This window comes from Amblyomma americanum, chromosome 3 (assembly GCF_052857255.1).
Source record: "Amblyomma americanum isolate KBUSLIRL-KWMA chromosome 3, ASM5285725v1, whole genome shotgun sequence".
Lineage (NCBI taxonomy): Eukaryota > Metazoa > Arthropoda > Arachnida > Ixodida > Ixodidae > Amblyomma > Amblyomma americanum.
This window is the reverse complement of record NC_135499.1, coordinates 59,255,230-59,280,592: the sequence shown is the minus strand read 5'-3', so window position 1 is coordinate 59,280,592 and position 25,363 is coordinate 59,255,230. Positions and strand designations below refer to the sequence as shown.

The 25,363-nt window shown below is 45.8% G+C and overlaps 1 protein-coding gene across 1 annotated transcript in view; it reads left to right on the top strand.

Moving 5' to 3' along the window:
• LOC144124614 (dual oxidase maturation factor 1-like) overlaps window positions 1-25,363 on the top strand; it is a 218,390-nt gene that overhangs the window by 189,590 nt on the left and 3,437 nt on the right. The window contains exons 6-8 of the mRNA XM_077657411.1: window positions 4,775-4,986; window positions 7,142-7,311; window positions 24,342-24,541. Of these exons, the coding sequence (XP_077513537.1) occupies window positions 4,775-4,986; window positions 7,142-7,311; window positions 24,342-24,541 (582 nt within the window). The remainder of the gene's footprint in view (window positions 1-4,774; window positions 4,987-7,141; window positions 7,312-24,341; window positions 24,542-25,363) is intronic.

The following is a 25,363-nucleotide window of genomic DNA, read 5'->3' as shown; positions in this document are numbered from 1 at the left end:
CAGTTCCTTTCATCCATGCGGTGCAGTTTAAATGACTATAGAGTGGCATAAACGTTTCTGACGGTGAAATTTAAGCTACAGCTGGTGCAACCACAGCACGGGCCGAACTGTCAAAGTCATTCTCGCAAAAGAACGCTTGCTGAATGGCTATCTTGACGTCATCATGCATGCGATAGAGAGGAAAAAAAATTCTTTGTGGAGGTGTTACGATATATGCTATGTGCAGATCCTATGTCCCACAGTTTTAGTCTTTGTGCCATTGATGTCCAGTTAGCTTCTCTGCTAAAGTTGTGAAAATGCCAACCAGTCGCGCAACGTTCTAACACGCAAAGAACTTGACGATATCGACTGCTGATTTGCTGTCACCAGCTGCAGGTTCCACTAAAATACTCGCGACACAAATTTGCAGGTATAGTCACTAGTGATCAGCATTTTGAAGTTAATGCATGAATCACGCGCAGTTTAGGCTGAAGCGCCTGGAAAATTTGACATGCGCTGGGGGCGTCTACAAACAAGACTAGTATCTTTTAACTTTGTAATTCGTAAATTATATGATCGGGTATCACAATTTGTAATCAGGATCTTTTGTGGACAGTTAGCAATAGAAGCTTGACAGATGATGGCTGCGGATACCCACAGTAATCTTGCGCCATGACGGTGAACCGCTTTTAGTCACAGGTGGGCATTTGTCCTCAAAAATCTCGACCTCACCTCAACCTCAAAAAAGATTTGCTGGCCTCACTCAACCTCAACCTCATCAGTTGAGGTTGAGGTCTCCTGAGACGCCCTCACCTCACTTTTCCTGAGGCCACTGGCGACCTCACTCAACCTTACCTCAACCTTAAATTTTGAGTTTGAGGGTGAGGTCGGCTGTTCAACCTCAGAAAAAAACAAGAACAAAAAGCAATTAAGAAGTTTTTCAGTTAAAAACAATTCTGAGAATCCTGTGAGACAGGAAAGCCAAAATGATAATGGTACAATTGTGATTACTAGTTATTACAATAGCAGCACTAAGCAGTCTGTAATTATTTAATATATAGTTTATGGTTTATAGGGGTTTAACGTCCCAAAGCGACTCAGGGTAATTGTTTGATAAGGTGTGTACAGACACTATTGATGTGTACGCAATAAGAGGAGCTTATAATCTGGGATGAACCCTTGGAGAGTTTATGCCCTGCGGACAGGAGTGTCCCTTACGCAGTTACCACCAGTACGTCAGAGGGTACTTCTTTACGAAGTTTGGTTCACTAACTAATTGTAAGCTTACCAGTGTCAATATTCGGCAACTGCTTCGCGTATACTTGTTCGTATCGGAAACCTCTCGCTCATTAACGCACGAACCGGCAATTGACAAACACAGGCATTCTACACCATCTACCAGAAATTAGGAGGGTGGGAGGGGGGGGGGGGGCTATTGATGATACTCTTCTTAGACTTGAGAATTGCGTATATACAGAAACTGGTCGCCGATGTGCTTTCCATTGTGATGGCTACACAGATGCATATCAGTATAATTCGATTTTTTAGCTCTATCCGCCATAGCGAGAGCACTCAGCGTAGATGAAAATTTTGCCACCCAGCAAACGCTCTTTTCATTCCTCTGAATGCTGCCTTCTAAAACAAGCTGCGACTGTAGTGCACCAACAGGGGAGCATTGTATTTATGTCTATGTAGAAGCGAGCGGCTTTCTTTATTATTTCGAAAGCATTAGAAAGCTCAGTTTCAAGGTCATATCCACAAAAAAGTGCCTGCAAGGAACAGCACCATGTGATGTCATGAGCCGACGAGTCATGTGACAAATATTATGATGTCACATCATTAATGAATGCTTATTAAATACATTGATCAACATGCCTAACCAATGTTTATTAGTGTAATTAGGTAATGATATGACTAGTATTAGTGATAACATCTTAAGAGTGTGCCGTAATACCAGGTCACATGACAGTAATGTAATGTGACGTCAAACCTAGTCACGTGATGGAGATGTAGTGTGACGTCATACCACGTCCCCATCCACCCCCATTTCAAGGTCCATATTGATGCCACGTTACTACACATGCACACATGATGCATTACAAAGAGTGCCCGCAGCTTGGTCCACATTAATGACATTCGGATTGTCCAGCATATAAACACAGCAGTTCTCATTTGTGACATACTGCAATCATCATGCAACGACACATGCCGTTGAGCCTCGGTAATGATGAAAACGATTATAATGTGTATCTTTATGAGCTCGGGGAAGTCGATATACCTCTATCAAATGAAAAGTTTTCAGAATGTTGATTAAATATAGCACATTACCAGCAATAGGAATAATTACAGGTAAAATTAATGATGATGATGTTGATGTTCTTGGGAGGTCAAGACCATCCCCCATTTATGCCACTTCCCTCTAGGTAATGGCGATGGTAATGGTTTCAAAATCCTGAGATTTTTCTGATGTTTCGGTGATCCCGCAGCACTTTGCAGGAATGGGCTAAATTACGTCTTCGAATACTGTCCCAACCATTGAAATCACATGGGTCAAAACAACTGACCTGGAGTGGGCAGCGTCAACTGCTCTCTCTGTCAAGAGCACCACGTCTCTCCGCTCAAATTTCGCCGCAGTGAAATCTTTTCCACTCCCCGCCCGAGCCCGGAACAAAAAAAAAATGCCTAAGTACTGCACGCCTGAACAGAATTCTGGGTACCATTTTCGTTAACCAGTCTGAGGGAAGCTGGTTCGAGTTAATCACTTGTTTTTATTCCAAATTGAACTATAATCAATGGTACGCCGGCATCCTAGAAGTTTTTTACCCGCGAGCATCGCGCGAGCATTCTACGAAGTGGTTTAAGGTGAACGATATGGGTCTCTGCAAAATAGTTAACTGAAAGGTAACAGTGTGAGCAGTGCCTGGTCGTCTGCAAGGCAGGCCGCCAACTTAACTGATCCCATACGAGAAACGAAAAAAGAAAAGAGTATGTTTACAAACTTACAAACAAAAATCGCACACTCAAAACAAGCTAACAACAGTGTGCCCCATTAAACATCATATTAGAAGGTTTCAAACATCGCCTCGGCAGCACAGCGCCAGCACGTAATCAGTTCTATCCACACATCTTTATTAGAAAAGGTAAAAGGAATCGGCTACCACATCACCATACATTCATTACAGTTTTGCATATTTTACCGCTGCTACACCGCTATATGCTGGTAGCCTGGTACGTTTGCCCCGTGCTGCGGTATTTCGGCATATTATGTGAATTTCCAAAAAGGAACAAGGAACAGGAGGCCAAAGAGAGGTCGTCTGGAAGGATATAAAAGTGAAATTATATTTGCATCTGCTTGCATTATGGAACGGGAATAGATACAGAAGTAGGGTGAGATTCGAAACGGGATGACACCGATCAAAAACTTCGACAGTGTTATACAGGTTTTTCTGGCTTCGTTCTCTTTTCATCGAATCAGCGTGTGTCCTTGTTAGGAACTACCTGAATCACATTCTCTCTCCTGTGCCAGCTGCTTCAATTTCTGTTTTCACCGTGTAATGTATAGCAGGATCCCTTTACTCGACTGCAGGGCAAGAGCCGTGACGACAGCATGCCGGTAAGGAGCATGAACACGAAGCAGTCTTGCTTTGGACCATCTGCGCTGCGACGAATTTATAGCGTGCTTGTTGGACTGAACTTACTTGTTTGCGGCATCAGACAAAGCTACTACGGGTCAACGTGAGTTATGTGCTTTGCGCGCTCCCGGGAGCTTGAGCCGACCGGGACGCAGCTACGGCTGCTACGCCAGCAGGGGAAGGGGGAGGGAGAGTGGCGTGCTGTGACAGCAGCACTCCTTCCAGTAAGACCGGAGAGGCGTGTCTTCCTGTAGTTTTGGGCTGAACAAACATTACGGCGCAGCACCAAAAGCTAAGAGCAGACTGTGGCACCCGGTTGTCTAAACAGGGGAAACCGAACACCAAGAGTCACTGCGTGAACACTGCGGTCGTGCGCTCCGACTCCGCTTCGGAAGCGGCACTTGTCGAAGTAAGCCGTGGCAATTGCACAAAGTCTCGACCTCCAAATTTCGACCTCACTGAATGACGACCTCACTCAACTTCAAACAGGCGCGAGACGTCGAGGTCTGATTTGCTGACCTCACTCACAAAATTTTGAGCCGTCGCCAACCTCACCTCACGACGTGAGGTTGAGATCATTTTGAGGTTGAGGTCCTCATGAGGTTGAAACCTCATGAGGTTGCCCACCTCTGCTTGTAGTAACCGATAACATGTCGACACGTGTCCGGACATGTTCACTCGTTGACAAACGTGTCAGGATCAAGTTGGGTACTACAGGGGAAAATACTCCGGCGTGCAGTCAAATAAAGGACTGCCTCATTAGAGCAGCTGGGGAAAGAAAGCTTTTGAGCATGTTTTCTGCGGCTGCGGTTGGTTAGTACAGTTGTGTTCGGCGTTTCTGCAGCGTTACCACTTCAGGTCGTCTTTTACGGTATTTTTTTTTTAAATGAACTTAATAAACTGGTGATTTGGGGAGCACCAATTGATGTATTCTAATTAAACCTCAGGGCAAAAAATTTTTCAGAAAGATGAAAATTTAGAGAACACGTGTTTGCAATAACTATAAAGCAGGGGTTTAACGGTATTGATCTCAACACAAGCACCCCATGCAGCTCTAACGAAAAGAACTCTGAACAAAGACGGGGTCGGCATGTGTTGTACAGCGCATGATCCTCAATTGTGTGCGGTTCCTTCCCGGATGACCGACTGGAGTCTATTCGCAGGACGTCCCTGGCGCTATGGCTGCTGATGAACGTGCTGCTGTGTGCTGTCCCGCGGTATGGCGCGTACGCCATGCAGCTCACCGGCGCCGCCATGATGCTGAGCGGCGCCCTGTACGCAGCTCTGATGCCTCCCAGGCCGCTGGTCATCCCCTTCGAAGGGGGACTGCTGCGTTTCTCTTTTGGTTGGTGCTTCTGGGCAGTGCTCGGAGCCGGTGAGTGCGGGACGCAGTGTCTTGGCTTGCAGCACTGCGGTTTTGTTCCTAGCAAAGTGTCTCACACTTATGTACGGTATGGTGTGTGCGCTTTAAATCCCAGAGTTGCATGTCGGCTATGAAAAAAGCCGTAGTGGGGTAAGTTCTGGATTAATTTCGACTGCTTGGGTGTTCTGTAACTCACAATGAAATGGCATAGCACGAGGGCGTTTTTGCATTTTGCCTCTGTCAGCGTCTTTTTGTTTGTGTTCTAACTGTGGTGTTTATGCTGCTGTCGCCACCAAATTTAAACTGCGTGTGAAGAATTCTCACTGATATTGGGAAGCTATGTGAAAAACTGCAAAAAGAGCTCCGCAAGGAAATTGCGGCATTGCATGGATGAGTCGAAAGAGATGTTTGGAAGCAGTTTGGGGATTATTAACCAGTGCTATCTTTACCTGCAAAATGTTTTATGAGACAGATCTTGATTTCTCAACCCAGGAGAAAGAAAACAGGGAGCTTTAAACTTAAATGATGGCGCTCTGTATCTAACTAGTGGCTAAAGAATCTTCTAGATGATTTTAAGCAGCGATGTACTGGTTTAGGGGATTACTTCAAGGAAATAGTGGTCGGATTTTAACATTGCTAAACTGAGTAGACTTGCGAAAGCATGTGTTTAACCTGGTTTGCTCATGGTTTTGCATTGCTGGATTGGCAGCACGTCTTTCGACGTGATTAGGCTCAGGTTAAGATCTGATCGAGGTTAAGCTGATCTGATCCGTTCGTGCCGCAGGTGAAAGTTGATGAAGACGATGATGTGTAATGCACAGCGCGAGAGTGTGTTACAGTTTAACATGAGGCATGATCAGCAGCAGCGATAACGTAGTGCCCTCGTGCAGTGACCAGCGAAGCTGATCTGTTTGCGCCGGTGAGGGTTCGAAACCCTGTCACGGCAATATTCATTTTACATCTGCATGGGCTGTTGCTATGCTAGGTTTTGTCAAGGTCACCTTCAAGGTCAGTCTTTACACAAACTCAGTGAGCTGGTTAGACGTCTTTAAGTAGTGCTTTCGCACTAAACCAATATTCACATTAAAGGCGTGCACAAAACTGAACATGAGGGCCTTCGTCACACGTTTCAGAAGGTTGGCGAAGCAATCAGTGAGCCCATAGCGGTTGATTACATAGATACTGCTTGTTACCCTGTTCCCATTAAGAATACTACAGTTGTGAACTTCATCGTGCAGTTGTTGCGCGATCTCAAACAGCGTGCGCATGAGATAAAGGAGGCCTTCATTGTATGCACAGGTTCGCAAGGAAGACGGCGCGAAATACGGGGACAGAAGAGAAACAAACATGACAGGACCAGCGCCATCATGTTTGTTTCTCTTCTGTCCCCATATTTCGAGCTGTTTTCTTTGTGAATCATGAACCAACTAGCCCAAACTAGAGGTCTCCTTGAGTATGCACAGGATATGATCAGCGGGTGTCACCTCATCGCACTATATTATGGCGAATTCTAACTGGCGATCCGGCAAATTGGTCGGAGGATCGATCGGGAAATCGAATCAACAATTCAAGCAAAAGATGCAAAAGATTTAATCGCTCCTGTTTGACAGTTGGATCCCAGAATCCAGCTGAATCTAAATCACCCATGGTAACAGTAGTTTTTGTCTGAGGACCAAGCAGAGATGCTCCTTTTTTTCAGCTGTAATTATCCATAAGGAATTGGAAATCTTCACCACATTCCCTGACGCACGTGCTATGCGTTACACCTCTGCTGTTTGCTTCTCTGGTTGAGGCTTGAGTTTTTGTTTCGGGCGATCACGCACTTCTGAGGTCTGTTTCTTTGTTGTTTATTTTTATTTTTGGCTTTTAGTGAATTTTGTTTCTTTTATTTGTCTCTCACTTTGGCGATCTAAAGGCCAGTGAACTACTCCATTATGATCGACCACTTTTCTGGACACTTACCTTGGTTTCATTCAGTGACTTGCTTTTCATTTGGGTCTAGTATATTAAAGTCTCTGGAAATACACCTCGTCTACAGTGAGTGTATGTTCTGTTTCTGGATATGCTGTAGCCGCTTTTACAAAATTGTTTTACACCAGCAATGCCAACTTCATACACGTGTGCAAAAAACGATCATCGCTTCTTTTTTTTATCGTTCTGTGTGCAGGGGCAGTGGCGGTGGTGTGCGGGCTGTCCATAGCCGTGCTTGATATTTTCTTTCCCAACAAGTTCTCCACAATCCTTGAAGTGGACTACGACACGCCTTACCGCTACTTCGTGGGCCAGGATTACGTCGACCGCAAGACGAGCACAGTCGTTCCTCCAACAAGTGCCAAGGTACGCATCTCATTTCTTCCAGGTTTATTGAGAAAGCTTGGCCACTAGTTGGAGCTGATGATATTGGGGTCTTGCCATCAGGTCAGAAAAAAAAAATTGGCTGGGGTTAAACCGGGTTGAACTCAGTTTACAGAGCAGAAGCTCGATTAAGCATGCTCAGGCACAGTTTGCTGTGGTTTAACTTTGTTGCATGTCAGTGACATGACTTTGTTGCTCCTTGATTGAAGAGAAGACTGTCTTGTGGTCTGTGAAGTAGTTTGCTGCGGTTAGAACCTGGTTAACTTCGAAGCGGAGGCAATGGCAGCGTCCGCTACGATACACAGCCGAAGCACTGGTTCCAGTGCACGACTCCTCCATGGCTATCTGCGAACATCAAGTAATGCTTCGTGCTTTTTATTATCTTATCAGATGAACGGCAAGTCACGTGGTTCTGTGCAACTGCGAGGTGAATGGTGAGTCGCGTTGTTCAATGCAGTTTCAAAGGCGAGCGAACGCCGCCGGCTCCGCCCGCCGCTGCTGCTCTGAGGTGCGCGGCGAGTCATTTAGTATGACGTCACAGCCACACCCCCGCTCCGCTGCTTGAAGGTCATTCTTTGGAGTGACATGACTGAGGTTTTGCGTGGGAGGAGTAGAGCTCCCGTCACTTCGTATAATATAGACAGCACACCTGGTATTTTAAATGGTTATTTTTGGAATATGGTTTTCATGCAGGAATGCTTTGTCCTTCTTGTTCTTGTTTTTAAAAATGAGAGCTCATTTTGCACACACATCTACTTTAAATCCAGTTGCAGAAATAAAAACTTAATCATTTGCAGATTTCAATGTCACCAGTGACTGAAATGTGGCCCTTCATACAACAATCATCTGCACAGAAGATGCTGCGGTGCCACTCGTGATTGAGCACGATATATGGGATAGTCCTCATCATGCTCCCCTGGCAACCTCACACATTTTATATTTTTGTTGCGCAAATGGACAAACCTAATAAAAGCAAGGTCTCATTTGTATATGGACAGTAAGGATCTTCCTTTACAGATGCATGCCAATCTGTTGCTATCGAAAACTTTTTGGGTACAGAAAACAAAAAAAATGAATAACCAGGCAGTTAATCATACTTACGCCCTAGACACAGCAAGATGGTCGTTCTCGGCTCTCTTGGCACCCGTTCATTGATGTTCCAAGAGGTAATCTGTTCAACTGAGCATTAGCGAGAACCACGCAGTTAGTGCCTTTTCTCTGCGGACTGGGCTGCCCAAAGAACACGAATATTGCGATTACTGCTAAAAGTCTGGGACAGAGGAAAAGACCCGATCGATCTTTGCAGAGAAAGCTGAGATTTGAAGTTTTATGATCACAATAAAAATCTAAACATCTCTGTCACCTAGTGTTTCGAAAAACATCAAATCAGCTAGCTCTGAGGACACCCATCTATGTTTTCAGTTAGAACATAGAGGGTTCTCTGTTTCGCACTCTCACTAGTCACAGATATCACGCCTATGTAAGTCCTGCGAGCTGGCCAAGCATTCTCCGCCAACGCGCAGTCATGGTTTGCGGTCATGGACTATTAATTGACTAGGTGGAAGAGGTGAACTAAACTATAAGGAGCACAGATGAACCCACCCATCAAACTGCTACTTTTCAAAGTGTGCAAAACTGACTGACCAGCTTTGACGCACCCCTAGAGCCTGCCCCACCCCACATGACATATGCCTTCAGTAGCTACCACACACGCGCACTGTCTCCTGGATTAGTTCCAGCCGAAAGACATGCCATATAAGGCACTGTGGCTCTATGGATCTGCATGTGATGAGCACAGATTTGTAAAGACCTTATTTCGTGGACATTAAAGTGCCAATGACCTTCCAAGCCACACTCCATTCCATCCCATTAACAGGTGATAGAGTCATCCCAATAAAATTCATGTCATCAATAACTTAGTCGATTTTCAACAGCAAAAGTGCACAAATAAGGCCTGAAATTATGATGTCCTAGTTGAAATCAAGAAGAAATGGGCATGGCCTTAAAATAACCGAATGGATGCCAAGAGAAGGAAGCGCAGTAGGAGGCAGCAGAAAGTCAGGTGGGTGGATGAAATTGGGAAGTTTGCACGGATAAGGTGCCCAAATCTGATGCTGCGGAGAAGCCGTCATTGGAAACTGAACCTGGCAACGTTTAAAAACCAAAGTAAACAGTCTCGCAAGACAACAGCAGTTCACAGTTGGCTTAGCAGGGTGCTAGATGTGGTAAGGGAATATGTCTGCTTAGGGCTGGTAGTGACCTCTGATCCGAATCATGAGAGGGAAATAACTGGAAGAATAAGAATGGGGTGGAGTGCATATGGCAGGCTGTCTGAGATCATGAATAGTTTACCAATACCCACAAAAGAAAAGTATACGACAACTGTATCTTACTGGCACTCATCTATAGGACAAAAACATGGAGGTTAACGAAAAGGGTTCACCTTAAGTTCAGGACAGTGTAGCAAGCTATAGAAATAAAAATGCTAGGTGTTACAGTAAGAGACCAGAAGTGGGCAGTGTGAGTGAGGGAACAAACATGGGTTAATGACATCCTAGTCGAAATCAAGAGGAAGAAATGGGCTTGGGCAGGGCACGTAATGCGAAGGCAAGATAACTGCTGGTCCTTAAGGGTAACGAAGAGGATTCTAAGAGAAGACAAGCGTAGCAGGGGAAGCAGAAAGTTAGATGGGTGGATGAGATTAAGAAGTGTGCGGGAATACGGTGGCCGCAGCAGACGAAGGACAGGGTTAATTTGAGAGACATGGAAGAGGCCTTTGCCCTGCAGCAGGCGTAGTCAGGCCAATGTTGATAATGCCAGATGCTGGTAGCAATATTGTAGAGGCCTCCGTCTTGTAGCGAATGTAGTCAGGCTGATCACGATGGTTATAAGGCAGGCGTTCTGTAGCTACTGCATAAGCCCTAAGTGGATTTATATGCGAGAGCAGATTAGGGTCACAGTACTTCAGCATGTATTTTTTATGGTTTCAAATTAAGCACCTAACAGATTGTTATACTAGAGGTGGTCGAAAAAAAAACGAAATTTCAAGTATTCACTCCTTCAGCTTAGCATAGTGCTCCACTGTTGGTATCCATATCCGCAGGGTCAATGGGCTGTTTTCATAAATTTTAAGATGGCTTCACCTCTATGCTGCATACGCTAATAATGATGGGAGAGCAAATTTTTAAAACAATATATATCTGTAGTTGGTGTGTTTTATGATGTATAATAGGTCAACGGGGTTCTGGTGACAACAGGGCACGCATTTGTGAAGCAAGAACTTGAAAGTTCAACACTTTAGTCTTGTTTTCCTGAAGCCTAATGAAGCCATTATTGGGAAATCATAGAACTAGGGGCAGATATATTGTGATAGGAGGGGAGGACAGTTCGCATCCCAAAAGCAGTCAAAAGTATGCATACAACTTGTCCATCAGCTCAGTTCAGGAATCTAAGGGATATTTTTTTGATACTACGTTATGGGCCATGCTCTAAAGAACCCTGTACAGCTCTTTAAAGTCATCAGCCACTCTCCATCTATGTCGGAAATCTCTCTTAGTGCCTCCTACAGGCCTCTCTCAGCGACTGCGAGGCAACAAACGCGTTAAGTAACGTGTTCAATTTTATGTTCCCATGAGACTGAAATCTAAACTCTGCTATGACCACGGACACCATTATTAGAGAATCTATGCCACTCGTAGTAATTAGTGCTCAGCGAGTGAGAAATATGGTCAGTAACATGAAGCTTTTCTTCACTAGTGGACCTGACAACATGAATAATCGAATACTAAAAAATTCCATCTAAATAGCCAGTTGGATCTGAGCATTGCTATTGCTACTGTAATTTCATTCCGGTTCTCTTCCTAGCGAGTGGAAAATGGGAAAGGTTATTCTAATGTTTAAAATGGCAGATAATCATATTTAACAAGCATGCCATCAAAAATCGTAGAAACATAATAATTACTTAAGTCACTAATCCTGTAGTGAGCAACAGATGCGTTCATCCCTCACAATTTGGCTTTCATAAGGAGCTGTCATTAGAAACAAAATTTTCCGCATTCGTCCACGACATACAACGTAATCTCGACGCTGCATGGCACCTAGATGGATCGTATACTTCGCGACTTCTAGAAAGCAGTTGGCAAAGTTCCCCATCGTCGTTTAATGACCGCTGTAGCTGCGCTTAAGCGCGATTGATTTGTGCTGCCATAAATTTATCCTTCCTTGAAGGACAAAAACACTTCGACGCTACAAACAGTGGAGCATCTTTCCTTAGTCCCGTGTTCTCCAGCCTCCTGCAAGGCAAAATGCTGGGCCATGTGCTCTCTCTTATATAAATTTATGGCACCTAATTACTGGGGCTGAAAATGTGAAATTTCATGAATTGATAACATAGAGTCCTTAATATTCCACGGGAAAACTTTCGCGAGTTGACGCATACGGCCATGCGAGCTTCACCTCAGTGGCCCAAGACCATTGAGAAGTGGGCTTTGTGTCTTATCATACAAACCTTGTGGCTGAGCTCACTTTTATACGTGCCCATTAAGTGGCGTCAGCTAATTTGGTGCTTGATTTATGGTCTCTATTTTTCACAGTAATTTGAATCCTCAATTCTTTGCAAGGTTTTTTTTTTTACTTATCAGCATTCCTGTGTTATACTGTGTAGGGTTGTTGCAATTCGTGCCTGCTTCCATAATCTGTATTGAGCCACTACAAGTCTCCATTTTTAAATGTCATTTTGTTGTGCTTTGTGTATTGGTTGATTCAAAAATGCTTTTACATACTCCACCCTTAATGTATTGCTGCACTTATGAGGTGCTTGAGGTATGCGTATAAATAATAAGATAATAAATGTGTGGAATGCTCATTTCTGCGCTAATTTTTTTCGATGCCAAATGTATGAGAAATACTTAGTGACAAAGAGCTCTTTTTTTATAGGCATGTTTAGCAGCATTAAATGTGAGTTCTTTTTGTAAAACTGTTCATTAAGAAATGCGAAACTCATGAGGAAGTTCTGAAAATGACTTGTTTTGTCATCTGCACACCAGTGACATCAGGGAGCGCAATGTCGCTGTGTACAGCCTAAGGAAGCCTTTCACAGGACCTACGACAATAACAGTGCTAAATGGGAACCGTTTTAAAAATGATGGTCCACAATGGGGCACTGCAAGAAAAGTGTCTAAGCCTGGAAAACAAAAATAAGGACCTTGAGGAGCGCATGACACAGGCAGAACAATATTTCAGGAGTAAAAACATTGAAATTCGAAGAGCAATTGTGCAAGAAAAGGAAAATGTTGTTTACATTGTCAAACAGATCGGGAGTGCCTTGAAAAAATCCATCTCAGAGGATGACATTGAGATGTGCCACAGAGTGCCGACACGAAATTATGCTCAAAAACACATTGTTGTGCAATATAAGTCCAGAGCAAAGTGAGATTCTGTTCTGATGAAGGAAAGGAAGGCAAGACTTCTTAACACTGACATAAATCTGGACAAGTCTGACCCCATCTATGTCAAAGAACACCTTTGCCCTGTCCTAAAAAAACTCGGTGCAGTAGGAAGCGTAAACAGGGGTGGAAATCGGTTTGGACGCTGAGCAGCAAGATTTTGCAAGAAAGCCGGATGATGAGCTGCTTATCAAAATTGAGCATGAGCCAGATTTGTGCAAGATTCTGTAATGTAAAACTGTGTCGTGTGGCTGTACAGTTCCTAAAATGGAGTACCGTGAATTTATTTATCCAGCTGATCTTAAATTAACCGGTCAATCTGACATATCTGTTTTGCGCCTTAATGCACATTCCATGCACAACAAGCTTGACGAGATTGATGAACTGTTGCGAGGATTTACATTCAAATTTATATTCCTGATGATATCTGAAACATGGTGTAATCATGCATCTGACATCCTTCTAATTGAAGGTTACCAACTTTTCTTTCAAAATCGCCTTGGCAGACATGGCGGTGGCTTGGTACTTTACATTGACACAGAATTCCATCCTGAACAAACAACCGAATTTTTCACAATAACTGCAGAACTTGCAGTACTGATGATAAAAACTTGTAACGAAATTATCAGCGCTGTGTGCCGACCTTCGTGTGGTAATGTGGAAGATTTTTTCACCTTTTTCGACAGCCTAATAGATTACGTTTCCCAAAATAGTTATCCTTTCACTTGTGGCGGTGACGTTAACATTGATGTCATGGACGGAAAAAGACAATTACGACTACTACTCTCAGCCGGTTATAAAAATGTCATTACAACTTCAACACGTGTTACACCTTCTTGTTCATCAACACTTGACCTTCTTATCACTAATCTAAATACAGATAGCTGCAGTGCGGGCACAACCACATCCGACATAAGTGATCATTGCCCAGGACCTTTCCTGGTTTGAACAAATAACATTTCGCCCGTGAGTTCACCTATCAGCCTATTTCTGAGAGTGCTTTGGAGTCATCTAAGCACGACGTTATTGCGTATAACTGGAAATTTGTATTCGATCAGACAGATGCTAACAAAGCTTATTCAGCCTTTCTTGAAACTTTCCTTTTAATCTATAGTAAACATTTCCCACTTAAAATTGCACAGTGATCCCGGAAAAGTAAGAAATCCTGGGTGACCTCAGAACATATCAAATGTATCAAAGAAAAGAACAGCCTTTATCACGCCTTTTTGAGTTCGCGATGTGAAGACAAGCAAAGGGAATATAAGAATGTGCGATACAGACTAAATGCTATGCTTAAACAGGCAAAACATTTGTACTACAAAAACCTTTTCACTGAAACTATAACTGAAAACCCACCTGCCGTATGGAATATTGTAAATGATATTCTTGGTAGAAGAAGGAAGATGGCTCCCCACAAAACGAGACTTCAAAAAAATGGTGTAGAGTTGTGTGGTGTACAACTTGCAGATCATTTCAACCGGCATTTTGCTAATATTGCCCAAGTAGCTAATTTAAGCCCACCAATGATAAACACAGTAAGCCTCAGTCCCTCTCTCAGTTTGCTTCTTGAGCGCACGGACACTGAGGAGGTCTACCACACATTTATTAGCATGAAAAACAGTCAAGCGTTGGATCCCAATAGCATTCAGATAAGGCCAGTAAGATTTGTAATAGATTATATTGCTCGTGTTTTAGCCCACATTTTTAATTTAGCTCTCGAATCCAGCATTTTCCCCGATGACATGAGAAAGGCTAGAATTACTGTAGTGCACAAAGGAGGTGATATAAATGTCGTGATGAATTATAGGCCGATATCCATTCTCTCGATTTCTTCAAAAGGGCTTGAAAAGGTTATATGTCAAAGATTTAATAGCTTCCTTGAGAAAAACAACATAATAACTGGCTCCCAATATGGATTTAGGAAAGGGCGATCGACAGAAATGGCGTTACTTCTACTAAAAGAACAGATAGTTCAAAACATACATTCTGGTCTTTTTTCTTTCGGTCTGTTCATTTATTTCAGTAAAGCCTTTGACTCTCTCAGCCACAGTCTTTTTTCTTTCGGTCTGTTCATTTATTTCAGTAAAGCCTTTGACTCTCTCAGCCACAATATCTTGTTAGGTAAGTTATCACAGTATGGAATACGGGGTGGACCCCTCAATTTAATTATGTCATACCTAAAAGACAGAGTCCACTGCGTCCGTATTGCCGCGAATATTTGCAGTGTGTTCGTTTTTCAAATCTGCCGCCACATCACTTTATCGCTTTGTTTGCTACGCAAGACGCGACTAGATTTATCTCGATTGATTGCAGCCAGGCAGAGCTGATTCTACGTTGTCCCGGAATGTTCTAGTAACATTGCGCTCTTTATCTCGAAAATTCGCTATCAGCTTTAAATTGAGCACGGCCGACAGCGACCGGCATTCTGTTCGACGACCACCGAGCACGCTTGTCGCTTCGCCGCCGCCGAGTGATTCAGTTCATTTTGGGTGCAAGTTAGCTCAATAAACAGTTCTTTTAGAAGACCCTTTCGTCCGTCTTCATCGCTGCTTTGACTGCCGTCACCACTACGTGACATCTGGTGGAGGTGCTGGGTAGCCTTCCATGTTCCGGACGCCCCCTTCAAGCCGTGAAGCCAGCCCTGAGCACTTCGCACCCGAGGACGAGCCAGCAGCTCAGCGAGCCAGCGGACGTCTCCAGGGAGAGGAGCCTGAGTTCCGGAAACTGCCGGACCGCACAAGACAGCGAAAAGACGCGGCTACGAGCACCGCAACCTCGCCGAAGATGTCGACACCGATCATATTGCAGCAGCCGCGGGTGCCGCCAACTTTCAATGGATCCCTAGGCGAAGACCATGAAGAATGGTTGGATCAATTTGAGCGCGTGGCGTCATTCAACAAGTGGGATGATGCGGCAAAAATTGGACACATGTTCTTCTCATTGGATGGCTCCGCACGCACGTGGTACGAAAACTACGAGTTGTCCCTTACGACATGGGAGCTACTCAAGAGAGAACTATTGAAGGTATTCACCAGTGTCGTGAGGAAAGAAAGAGCCGAACGACTCTTCGAGTCCAGGATCCAGCTTCCGAATGAGCCCGTCCGCGGTTACGTCGAGGAAATGAAGCGTCTATTTCGCCGCGCCGACCCCGGGATGACCGAGGAAAAGAAAGTTCAGTTTTTAATGCGCGGCGTAAAAGAACAACTCTTTGCAAGCCTCATCCGCCAGCCGCCAAAAACACTCGAGGAATTCATGCAAGAAGCCTGCACGATTGAGAAGACCCTCGACGTCCGAGCTCGGCAGTACAATCGTCCTTCCTCTGCCCGTGCAATTCGTTCGGACACGCCGGCCACCACCAGCGACAGCTTGCGAGAGGTTATCCGCGAAATCGTCTGAGAGGAGCTACGCCGATTACTGCCATCCTCCCCACAGCCACAAGCAGCGACTCTGATGGACGTGGTACGGGAAGAAGTGCAACAGGCACTTGGCACCCCGACGGCCACAGAACCCCAGGCCATGTCCTACGCCGCTGCAGTAAGGACTGCCCAGCCCCAACGACAACCCCCACGTCCTCCCCGAGATGAGCCACTTGTTCCACAACGCCGCCTCCCAGCCCCCGCCCGCCCAGCCTATGACTGACGCTCAAGCCCCAGGAAATGCGACGCCTGGAGGACTTCCGACAACCAGCCGTTGTGCTTCCATTGCGGTGAGGCCAGCCGTATCTTCGTCCCTGCCCGTACCGACGTATCGGTCTTCGAGGATTTGTCATTAACGCCCCACGACCACGCTTCGGGCAACGTCCGCAGGGAATCGACAAGTAGCTGCGTTGAGAAGAGTACACGCCGAACCGCTTTTCGCGCTCACCATCGCCGTCAACCTCGCGCTTTGCGTCGCCACGCCGCAGCTACGCAGCCGCGGTACGAGGAAGGTCTCCCAGCCCCCGTAGGGGAAACTGAAGGCAGCAACCTCTGGAGGTGAGGTTGCTCAAAAGCGAAACGCCGAAGATCCTCCACCGACCACGCCCCATGAAGACGCTGCACCCGCGACGCCGCATGAAGAACCGGCACTCGCTGCACCGACGCCGCACACAATAAGAACCCCGAGCACGACGCAGGCTGCCTTGAAAACGACGCCGCCACCCAGAAGAGCTTCGACCACACGCCCCACCCGCGACTCGCATACGCGACGAAGCCGTGACCCGACGCCAAGAGCGACGTGCAATGCAAGAGCCAGGACCTCTGACTTAGAAGTGACTATCGACGGCCGGAAAGTTACCGCTCTAGTCGACACAGGAGCCGATTACTCGGTGATGAATGGAACATTCGCTGCGCAGCTGAGAAAAGTCACAACGGCTTGGGACGGCCCACAAATTCGCACCGCAGGGGGCCACCTTATTACGCCATCAGGACGATGCACAGCGCGAGTGACTGCCAAAGGACATACATATCCTGCGACCTTTGTTGCGCTACCGCAATGCTCCCGTGAAGTGATCTTGGGTATGGATTTCCTTAATGAGCATCAGGCGATCATCGACCTGCGATCCAAGCTGATCACGCTTTTGACGGACGAAGCCATCGCTTCGATGAAAACTCGGGAAAATCACGTTGCCCTGAGTGTCCTGGAGGAAGAAGTGAGCGTCCCACCCCGATCAAGCGTTATCCTGACCGTAGGCACCACGAAAGCTATTAGCGCTGAAGCCATCATCGAGGGCAACATGCAGTTGCTCCTAGACCGAGGAATCAGCATCGCAAGAGGCATCGCACATTTGCGCAATGGCCAGGCCGAAGTACTGCTGACTAACTTCAGCGAAGAATACCGGCACATTAACAGAGGAACGACGATTGCTTTCTTTGACGAAATACCTGACGTACGAGACTCCTTCGCCCTCTCCGACCCCTTCGCAGAAGATTTGCCTGACCAAGAGAACTCGCCCACTTTCGACATCAACCCAGTCCTGCACGGGAACAGACAAGACCAGATCCGCAATCTGCTTCAAAGCTACAGTGAGTGTTTTTCGACATCGCCGAAGGTGCGACAGACGCCAATTGCCAAGCATCGCATTATAACGGATCAACACGTCCGACCTCTCCGTCAAAGCCCCTACCGTGTGTCACCGCGAGAACGACAAGCCATCCGGGACCAAGTCGAAGAAATGCTTCGCGACGACGTCATCCAGCCTTCAAACAGCCCATGGGCGGCACCGGTTGTTCTAGTGAGAAAGAAAGACGGCGCACTTCGATTCTTTGTGGATTACCGCCGCTTGAACAACATAACAAAGAAGGACGTCTACCCCTCCCCCGCATCGAGGACACACTGGACCGCCTCTCCAACGCCAAATATTTCTCATCGATGGACCTCAAGAGTGGCTACTGGCAAATTGAGGTCAACGAAAGAGATTGCGAGAAGACAGCATTCATCACTCCGGATGGGCTGTTTGAGTTCAAGGTGATGCCATTTGGTCTCTGTTCCGCACCAGCGACGTTTCAGCGAGTAATGGATACAGTGCTGGCAGGCCTGAAGTGGCAAATTTGTCTGGTGTATTTAGATGACGTCGTTGTCTTCACCTCGAACTTTGAAGAGCACCTCAAAAGACTTCGAACAGTACTAGACGCAATCAAGTCGTCTGGCCTAACCTTGAAAGCAGAGAAATGCCACTTTGCTTACGAAGAGCTGCTGTTTCTAGGCCACATCGTTAGCAAGGAAGGAGTACGCCCAGACCCGCAGAAAACAGCTGCTATTGAACAGTTTCCACCGCCGGCCGATAAGAAAGCAGTGCGCAGATTTCTCGGACTGTGCGCATACTACTGACGATTTGTGAAAAACTTTTCGCACATCGCCGAGCCCCTGACCCAACTGACGAAGGCAGACGTGCCGTTTAAATGGGAAGCACCGCAAGCAGAAGCCTTCAAGGAACTTCAGCGTCGATTACAGTCCCCACCGATCCTTGCGCATTTTGATGAAAACGCCGATACTGAAGTTCATACCGACGCAAGCAGCGTGGGACTAGGCGCCGTCCTCGTTCAAAAAAGCGACAGGCTGGAGAAAGTCATTGCATACGCTAGCCGTTCCCTTTCCAAGGCCGAGGCTAACTATTGGACAACTGAGAAGGAGTGCCTTGCCATCATCTGGGCTACATCAAAATTCCGCCCCTACCTCTACGGACGGCCGTTCAAGGTGGTCAGCGACCACCACGCGCTCTGCTGGCTTGCCAATTTGAAGGACCCCTCTGGCCGACTTGCTTGATGGAGTCTGCGTCTCCAGGAGTTTGACGTCACCGTCGTTTACAAGTCCGGACGGAAGCACTCTGACGCCGATTGCCTCTCACGAGCCCCTGTAGATGCACCGCCGCCGGACGACGATGAGGACGCCTTCCTGGGACCCATCAGCCCCAGCTCTTTTGCTCAGCAGCAACGCTCGGACCACGACCTAAAAGGCCTCATCGAGTACCTGGAAGGCAAGGTTTCTTCACCCCCCGCTTCATTCAAGCGAGGACTGTCTTCCTTCTGTGTGCAGAATGAGGTCCCTGTGAAGAAGAACTTTACAGCGAACAAAACACCGTACCTCCTTGTTGTACCTACTTGTCTCCGCGAAGAAGTTCTACAGGCTTCACACAACGAGCCGACAGCTGGACATCTCGGGTTTACTCGCACCCTCTGCCGCATTCAAGACAAGTATTACTGGCCCCGACTGTCTGCCGATGTCACACACTATGTGAAAACCTGCCGAGATTGTCAGCGACGAAAGACTCCTCCCACACGACCAGCAGGATTTCTGAGCCCCATTGAACCTCCCTCAAGGCCCTTTCAGCAGATTGGCATGGACTTGCTTGGCCCTTTTCCAATGTCAACATCTGGAAATAAGTGGATCATCATAGCGACCGACTACCTGACCCGCTACGCCGAGGCGAAAGTCCTACCGAACGGAGCAGCAGCACAAGTCGCCAAATTTTTTGTGGAGTGCATTCTTCTTCGAAACGGCACCCCCGATGTGCTCATCACGGACAGAGGAACAGCATTCACGGCGGAACTAACGCAAGCCATCCTGCGTTACAGCCAAACCAGCCACCGGAGGACAACTGCATACCATCCGCAGACCAACGGACTGACCGAGCGCCTGAACAAAACCATCGCCGATATGCTCGCTATGTATGTCGATGCCGAACATAAAATCTGGGATGTCATCCTGCCTTACGTCGTCTTCGCCTACAACACCGCAGTGCAGGAGACCACCTAGATGCTGCCTTTTAGGCTCGTCCATGGCAGGGAGGCCACGACCATGCTAGACGCCATGTTGCCCAACGTTACAGAAGAAGAGAACGTCGATGTTGCCGCCTACCTTCAGTGCGCAGAAGAAGCTCGAAGGCTTGCCCGATTACGGATCAAAGATCAGCAGCGGTCCGACGCCAGGCGCTACAACCTACGAAGACGCAATGCGGAATACAAGCCAGGAGACCAAGTCTGGGTGTGGACACCCATTCGCCGTCGTGGATTGAGTGAAAAGCTTTTGCGCCGCTATTTCGGCCCGTACAAGGTTCTTCGTCGGCTGGGTGAACTGGATTATGAAGTCATCCCTAACGCAATGACTGCATCCCAGCGACGCCGCGTACGGCCAGAAGTTGTCCATGTAGTCCGTCTGAAGCCGTATTATGAGTGCTAAAGGCCGCTGCATTTCCATGCTCTATTTTCGCAAGATCCGTTTTTTTTTCTTACTAGTCGCATTATTTGTTTTAATGCATCGGGTCGATGCTTCTTTCAGAGGGGAGTAATGCCGCGAATATTTGCAGTGTGTTCGTTTTTCAATTCCGCCGCCACATCACTTTATCGGTTTGTTTGCTACGCAAGACGCGACTAGATTTATCTCGATTGATCGCAGCCAGGCAGAGCTGATTCTACATTGTTCCGGAATGTTCTAGTAACATTGCGCTCTTTATCTCGAAAGTTCGCTATCAGCTTTAAATTGAGCACGGCCGACAGTGGCCGGCATTCTGTTTGATGACCGCCGAGCACGCTTGTCGCTTCGCCGTTGCCGAGTGATTCAGTCCATTTTGGGTGCAAGTTAGCCCAATAAACAGTTCTTTTAGAAGACCCTTTCGTCCGTCTTCATCGCTGCTTTGACTGCCGTCACCACTACGTGACAGTATACATAATGTTGAGTCGTCTCTGCTGCCCCTACAAACCGGAGTACTGCAAGGTAGTGTTTTAGGCCTGCTATTATTTAATCTATATATTAATGATATTGTCTTATTAATCAGTCAGATAAATATTTTGTATCTGCTGATAAGAGTAGCAATCTTTCTAAACCGTTTAAATCGGCACCTTTAGAAAGATTGCTGCTGTCTGCTGCTGTTTATCTGACTAGATAAATGGTTTATATATGCTGATGACAGTAGCAATCTTTCTAAATCGTTTGGATCTGCACCTTTAGAAAGATTGCTACTGTCTGCTACTGTTTGTCTGACTAGATAAATGGTTTATATATGCTGATGACAGTAGCAATCTTTCTAAATCGTTTGGATCTGCACCTTTAGAAAGATTGCTACTGTCTGCTACTGTTTGTCTGACTAGATAAATGGTTTATATATGCTGATGACAGTAGCAATCTTTCTAAATCGTTTGGATCTGCACCTTTAGAAAGGTTGCTACTGTCTGCTACTGTTTGTCTGACTAGATAAATGGTTTATATATGCTGATGACAGTAGCAATCTTTGGATCTGCACCTTTAGAAAGATTGCTACTGTCTGCTACTGTTTGTCTGACTAGATAAATGGTTTATATATGCTGATGACAGTAGCAATCTTTCTAAAGGTGCAGATCCAAACGATTTAGCTCTGCAGTGCAACTGAATGCTTGAATCACTATCAGGGTGGTCCCAGTCCAACTGTATAATAATCAATTCCACTATGACTAAGGTTTTTCTATTTATACCAAGAAATGAAGTTTTCACGCTGCAAAATAAGATCATTTATAAGAATAAAGATATAACAGTAGTAGATGAGCATAAGGTTCTTGGCATTACTTTTAATTCTCACCTAAACTGGGATCACCACATCAATCATGTCTGCAAGAAGCTACCTACTGTTGCAGGCACTCTGTCCTGCTGCAGAAACCTCATGCCCGAAAGAATTAAAGTCCAGTTGCACCAAGCGTTATTTGCACCCCACATAAATTACTGCAGCCTTGTCTGGAGCTCAGCAGCAAAAAGAAATGCAGTTAAAGTTATTGTGCTCCAAAAGAATGTCTTGCACTTTGTGGCTAATGTTGGAATGCACGCATCTACTACAACAGCGTATTTACAAAATATGGGATCATTCGCTCCCTCCACAGTTATAAATATCAACTCTTAAATCGGCTTTATTTCTCCTCCGTTGAATCTGCAAATTTTCTTAGAACTGTTGCAACATTTCATACAGTGAAGAACAGATGTATTCACTAGAAACTCCCCACACTCACTAGTGTCTATTTCCGCACCCAAAACAAGTTTCAGTCGTTGAAGCATAATGTTCCATCACTTCTAAACAAATATCGAAATGAGTTCTTTCCATGTAAGAAATAATTTAAAAATTATTTCTGTAACCTCAACTGAACTCTTACGTGTCACCCTGATTTGATGTATCTTGCCTTAGTTTTAAACTGACTAATTGTCCTTTGACCGTGTGCTTCCATATCATCAAATGATTTTTTCTTTTTTTTGTCTCACTGTTCGTCTCGTGTCTACGTACGCTTTTGAGACCTGCTTTTTTGCCAATATATTTTCAATGTGATTTTTGATGAGTGCAGTTTTTTTCTTTTGTTGATAATCTGCGTCGACTGGAGTCTTGTAAGGTGGCCCCTGGTAGCCCAGGGGACCATTCAGAGTTTGTGTTTGTACCGCTCTGGAAAATAAACTTATTGAATTGAATTTTAACAAAGCACAGCACGCATTCCAGGCAACTCTTCCATCATTTAAGCAGCCGATAGATGCCGCGAAGGAAACAAATCTTGAGGCTGATTGCCAGCGAAACATGCGGCATTGCCTTCATGTTATCAAGGGTACAAACACATCAACTTCACCTGGTGCATTATCTTCCTGGTCTGCTGGATACAGAATACAACCGGCAGGCAAAGGCTTCAGGAGTGTGTGTGTGTATGTATGACTGCGAGCGTTGAGTAACTGCACAAAACCACCAAAGTACAATAGCTCTTCGGCATGGCCACAGGCTCTCAGTTGTTGTCATGCAGGCTGCTACATGATGCATCATACTATCTTCGTTCGACAAGCACTTGTCTACTGCTATGCGTTTGTTGTCCCAGAAGATGGCAAGCATGCACTTATAATTGATTTTATTGGGAATCCAGACTTCTGCCTTGCTGTAATCCATTGAAGAGAAGGATCTCTCTTGCAGTCATATTGTTGCTGAATTGCACAAACATCCATGCACTTCTTAACGTCAGGCGTAAGTTGTTCTCACGCCCCCTCCCCGGCGGCTATGTTGCAGAACACCAGAATGTTACGAATTGCAAGATGTACCTAGCCATGCCTAAGGTTTACTTGGCAATATGTACGTCTGCGCTACCTAAAAAAAATGCCTCTACACACTGCACATCTGTGTGGAAAACAGACAAGTAATTCAATAATATGTTCCTTTCTCAAACTTGACCGTTTTTTTGGAACATTTTGTGCCACCTGCGGAGGTGGCATACAAACAGCTGAATTCATAAACGAGGCAAAATTTTTTTTCAACTGCTTCTACTGTTGCAAATACTAACACCTTGGCGAGGATGTTCGCAGTTATTAGAGAAGGTAGTGGGCTCTCAGCGGCACTGTGAATGACACAGGACTGCCTATATATCCTCTGCCATGGCCACTTGACACCTGCCGTTCAGCTGTCTAAACAGGCATGCAGTGCATTACAGTTTTACACCTGAACTCAAGGCTGAAGTACAGCAGTGTTGTGCGGAATTTTGATTTTTCGATGCCTTGCTACTTTTAGGCTCTGCTTTGTGTGGTGCTGATAATTTATGTACGAAGATGTTGCACCAATTTAGCATATTTCAGAGTTTAGTGACAACTTCAGCAGAGGAAGGTTGTTTTTAGTACTAATAACTGTGAATATTTTCCGAAATGTTAAGGTTGTGTATGTCTACTTTTTGCTACCAATGTTGATTCTTCGGCTGCTTATAGCATTTAGAAGTTACAAATTTCTTGCAGTGTTTGCTATTTTTTAAATCACGCACATGAGTGAGTGCAAAGAAGCTAGATACAAAAAAAAAACAAGGATGATAGAAACACAGGAAGGCACATTCATGGTGCTGATTGAAAAATTAATCATCTGCTGCATGGCAGTGGCCCAGGATTCATGTGCATTATGCATACTGGGCACTGTGGTGCACCATAAATGGGTAAGTTGTCAGCATAGTTCCTGCGTTATCCAATCAATCGCATTACACCGTGCGTGACATTATTTGCTAAATTATCTAACATGCCCAACAGGGTGCTGTTTTAACGCAGACCGCAGGAGAATGTTCAATCAAGAATACACATTTGCGCGCGGCTGGAAGCTCTTCTACATCGGCGTGTTACCTTTCGCAGATGAACGTGGTGGGCGCTGATTCCTCAGCCTCGACAACCGATCCACCGGACGGTGCGGCAGGAATTGTAAACGCGGCGTACGAGGACAGCGATGATGGCAGCGTCATCATCGATGGCAAGCGTGCCGTGTCGCTGCACAATTTCGGGAAGTACGCGGCCAAAGAAGAAAGACGGCGCAGCTTGCAGACGGCATCGAGCAAGTGCGTAGGAGTCCGTGGTGACTTGCGCTTCAGTGACATCCGGCCATTTTTACTGGCCGTAACCACATTGCACAATCCAGACCTAAGTTCGGTTCCTAACGCTACTTGCACTCAACACCTGTGAAGTAATTAGCCATGCAAGGGTGGCGTCAGTAGTGACTGCAACAGTCGCCTTTGGTGCACCCAGCAGGTGCTGGCTGGCAATGGCTGGTCGCCTATTTCTGTCACCTTTGCTTCTAGTGTATTACTTGCAAGATATTTCTTTGCAAAACATAACTTTAATTCAATTTGAAGCACTCACTCTGAACGGACTCTGAAAATGGCCCCTTGCCATGAGTTTGAGCCATGGTGAATGTGGTTCTTGCAACGTGGCGCCTTGTGCTGTAATGCATATTGCCGTGAAGGTTTGTTCTTTGTTTTTTAATGTGCTTTGTTTATCACCTCCAGAGCGTGGCTTATGCCTTTAGGTGTATTCGAATTGTCGATCTGTCGGAGCAAGTTTCTTGTCTTCCGGAAACCCAAGAACGTGTTTATATGGGTGGTTTGGATTGAGGTCCTGAGGCGATTTTTCACAACGGATATCTTGCTTCTTTGTGGACTCAGAGAGCTGCTCCGGATCTGAAATTGAACAACTTAGGTTGTAACGTGAGAAGCAACCGGACCTGTCTAGAACGACTGTGGTCAAGCACCGCATTTCCTACGGTATTCGAGGTAGTGGTCGTATTTGTTTCAGGCCCCTTATTTCTAAAGTTCACTATCACCTTTAAATTGACCATGGCCGAGAGCGACTGGCATTGTGAGACGACTACAGAGTGCACCTGT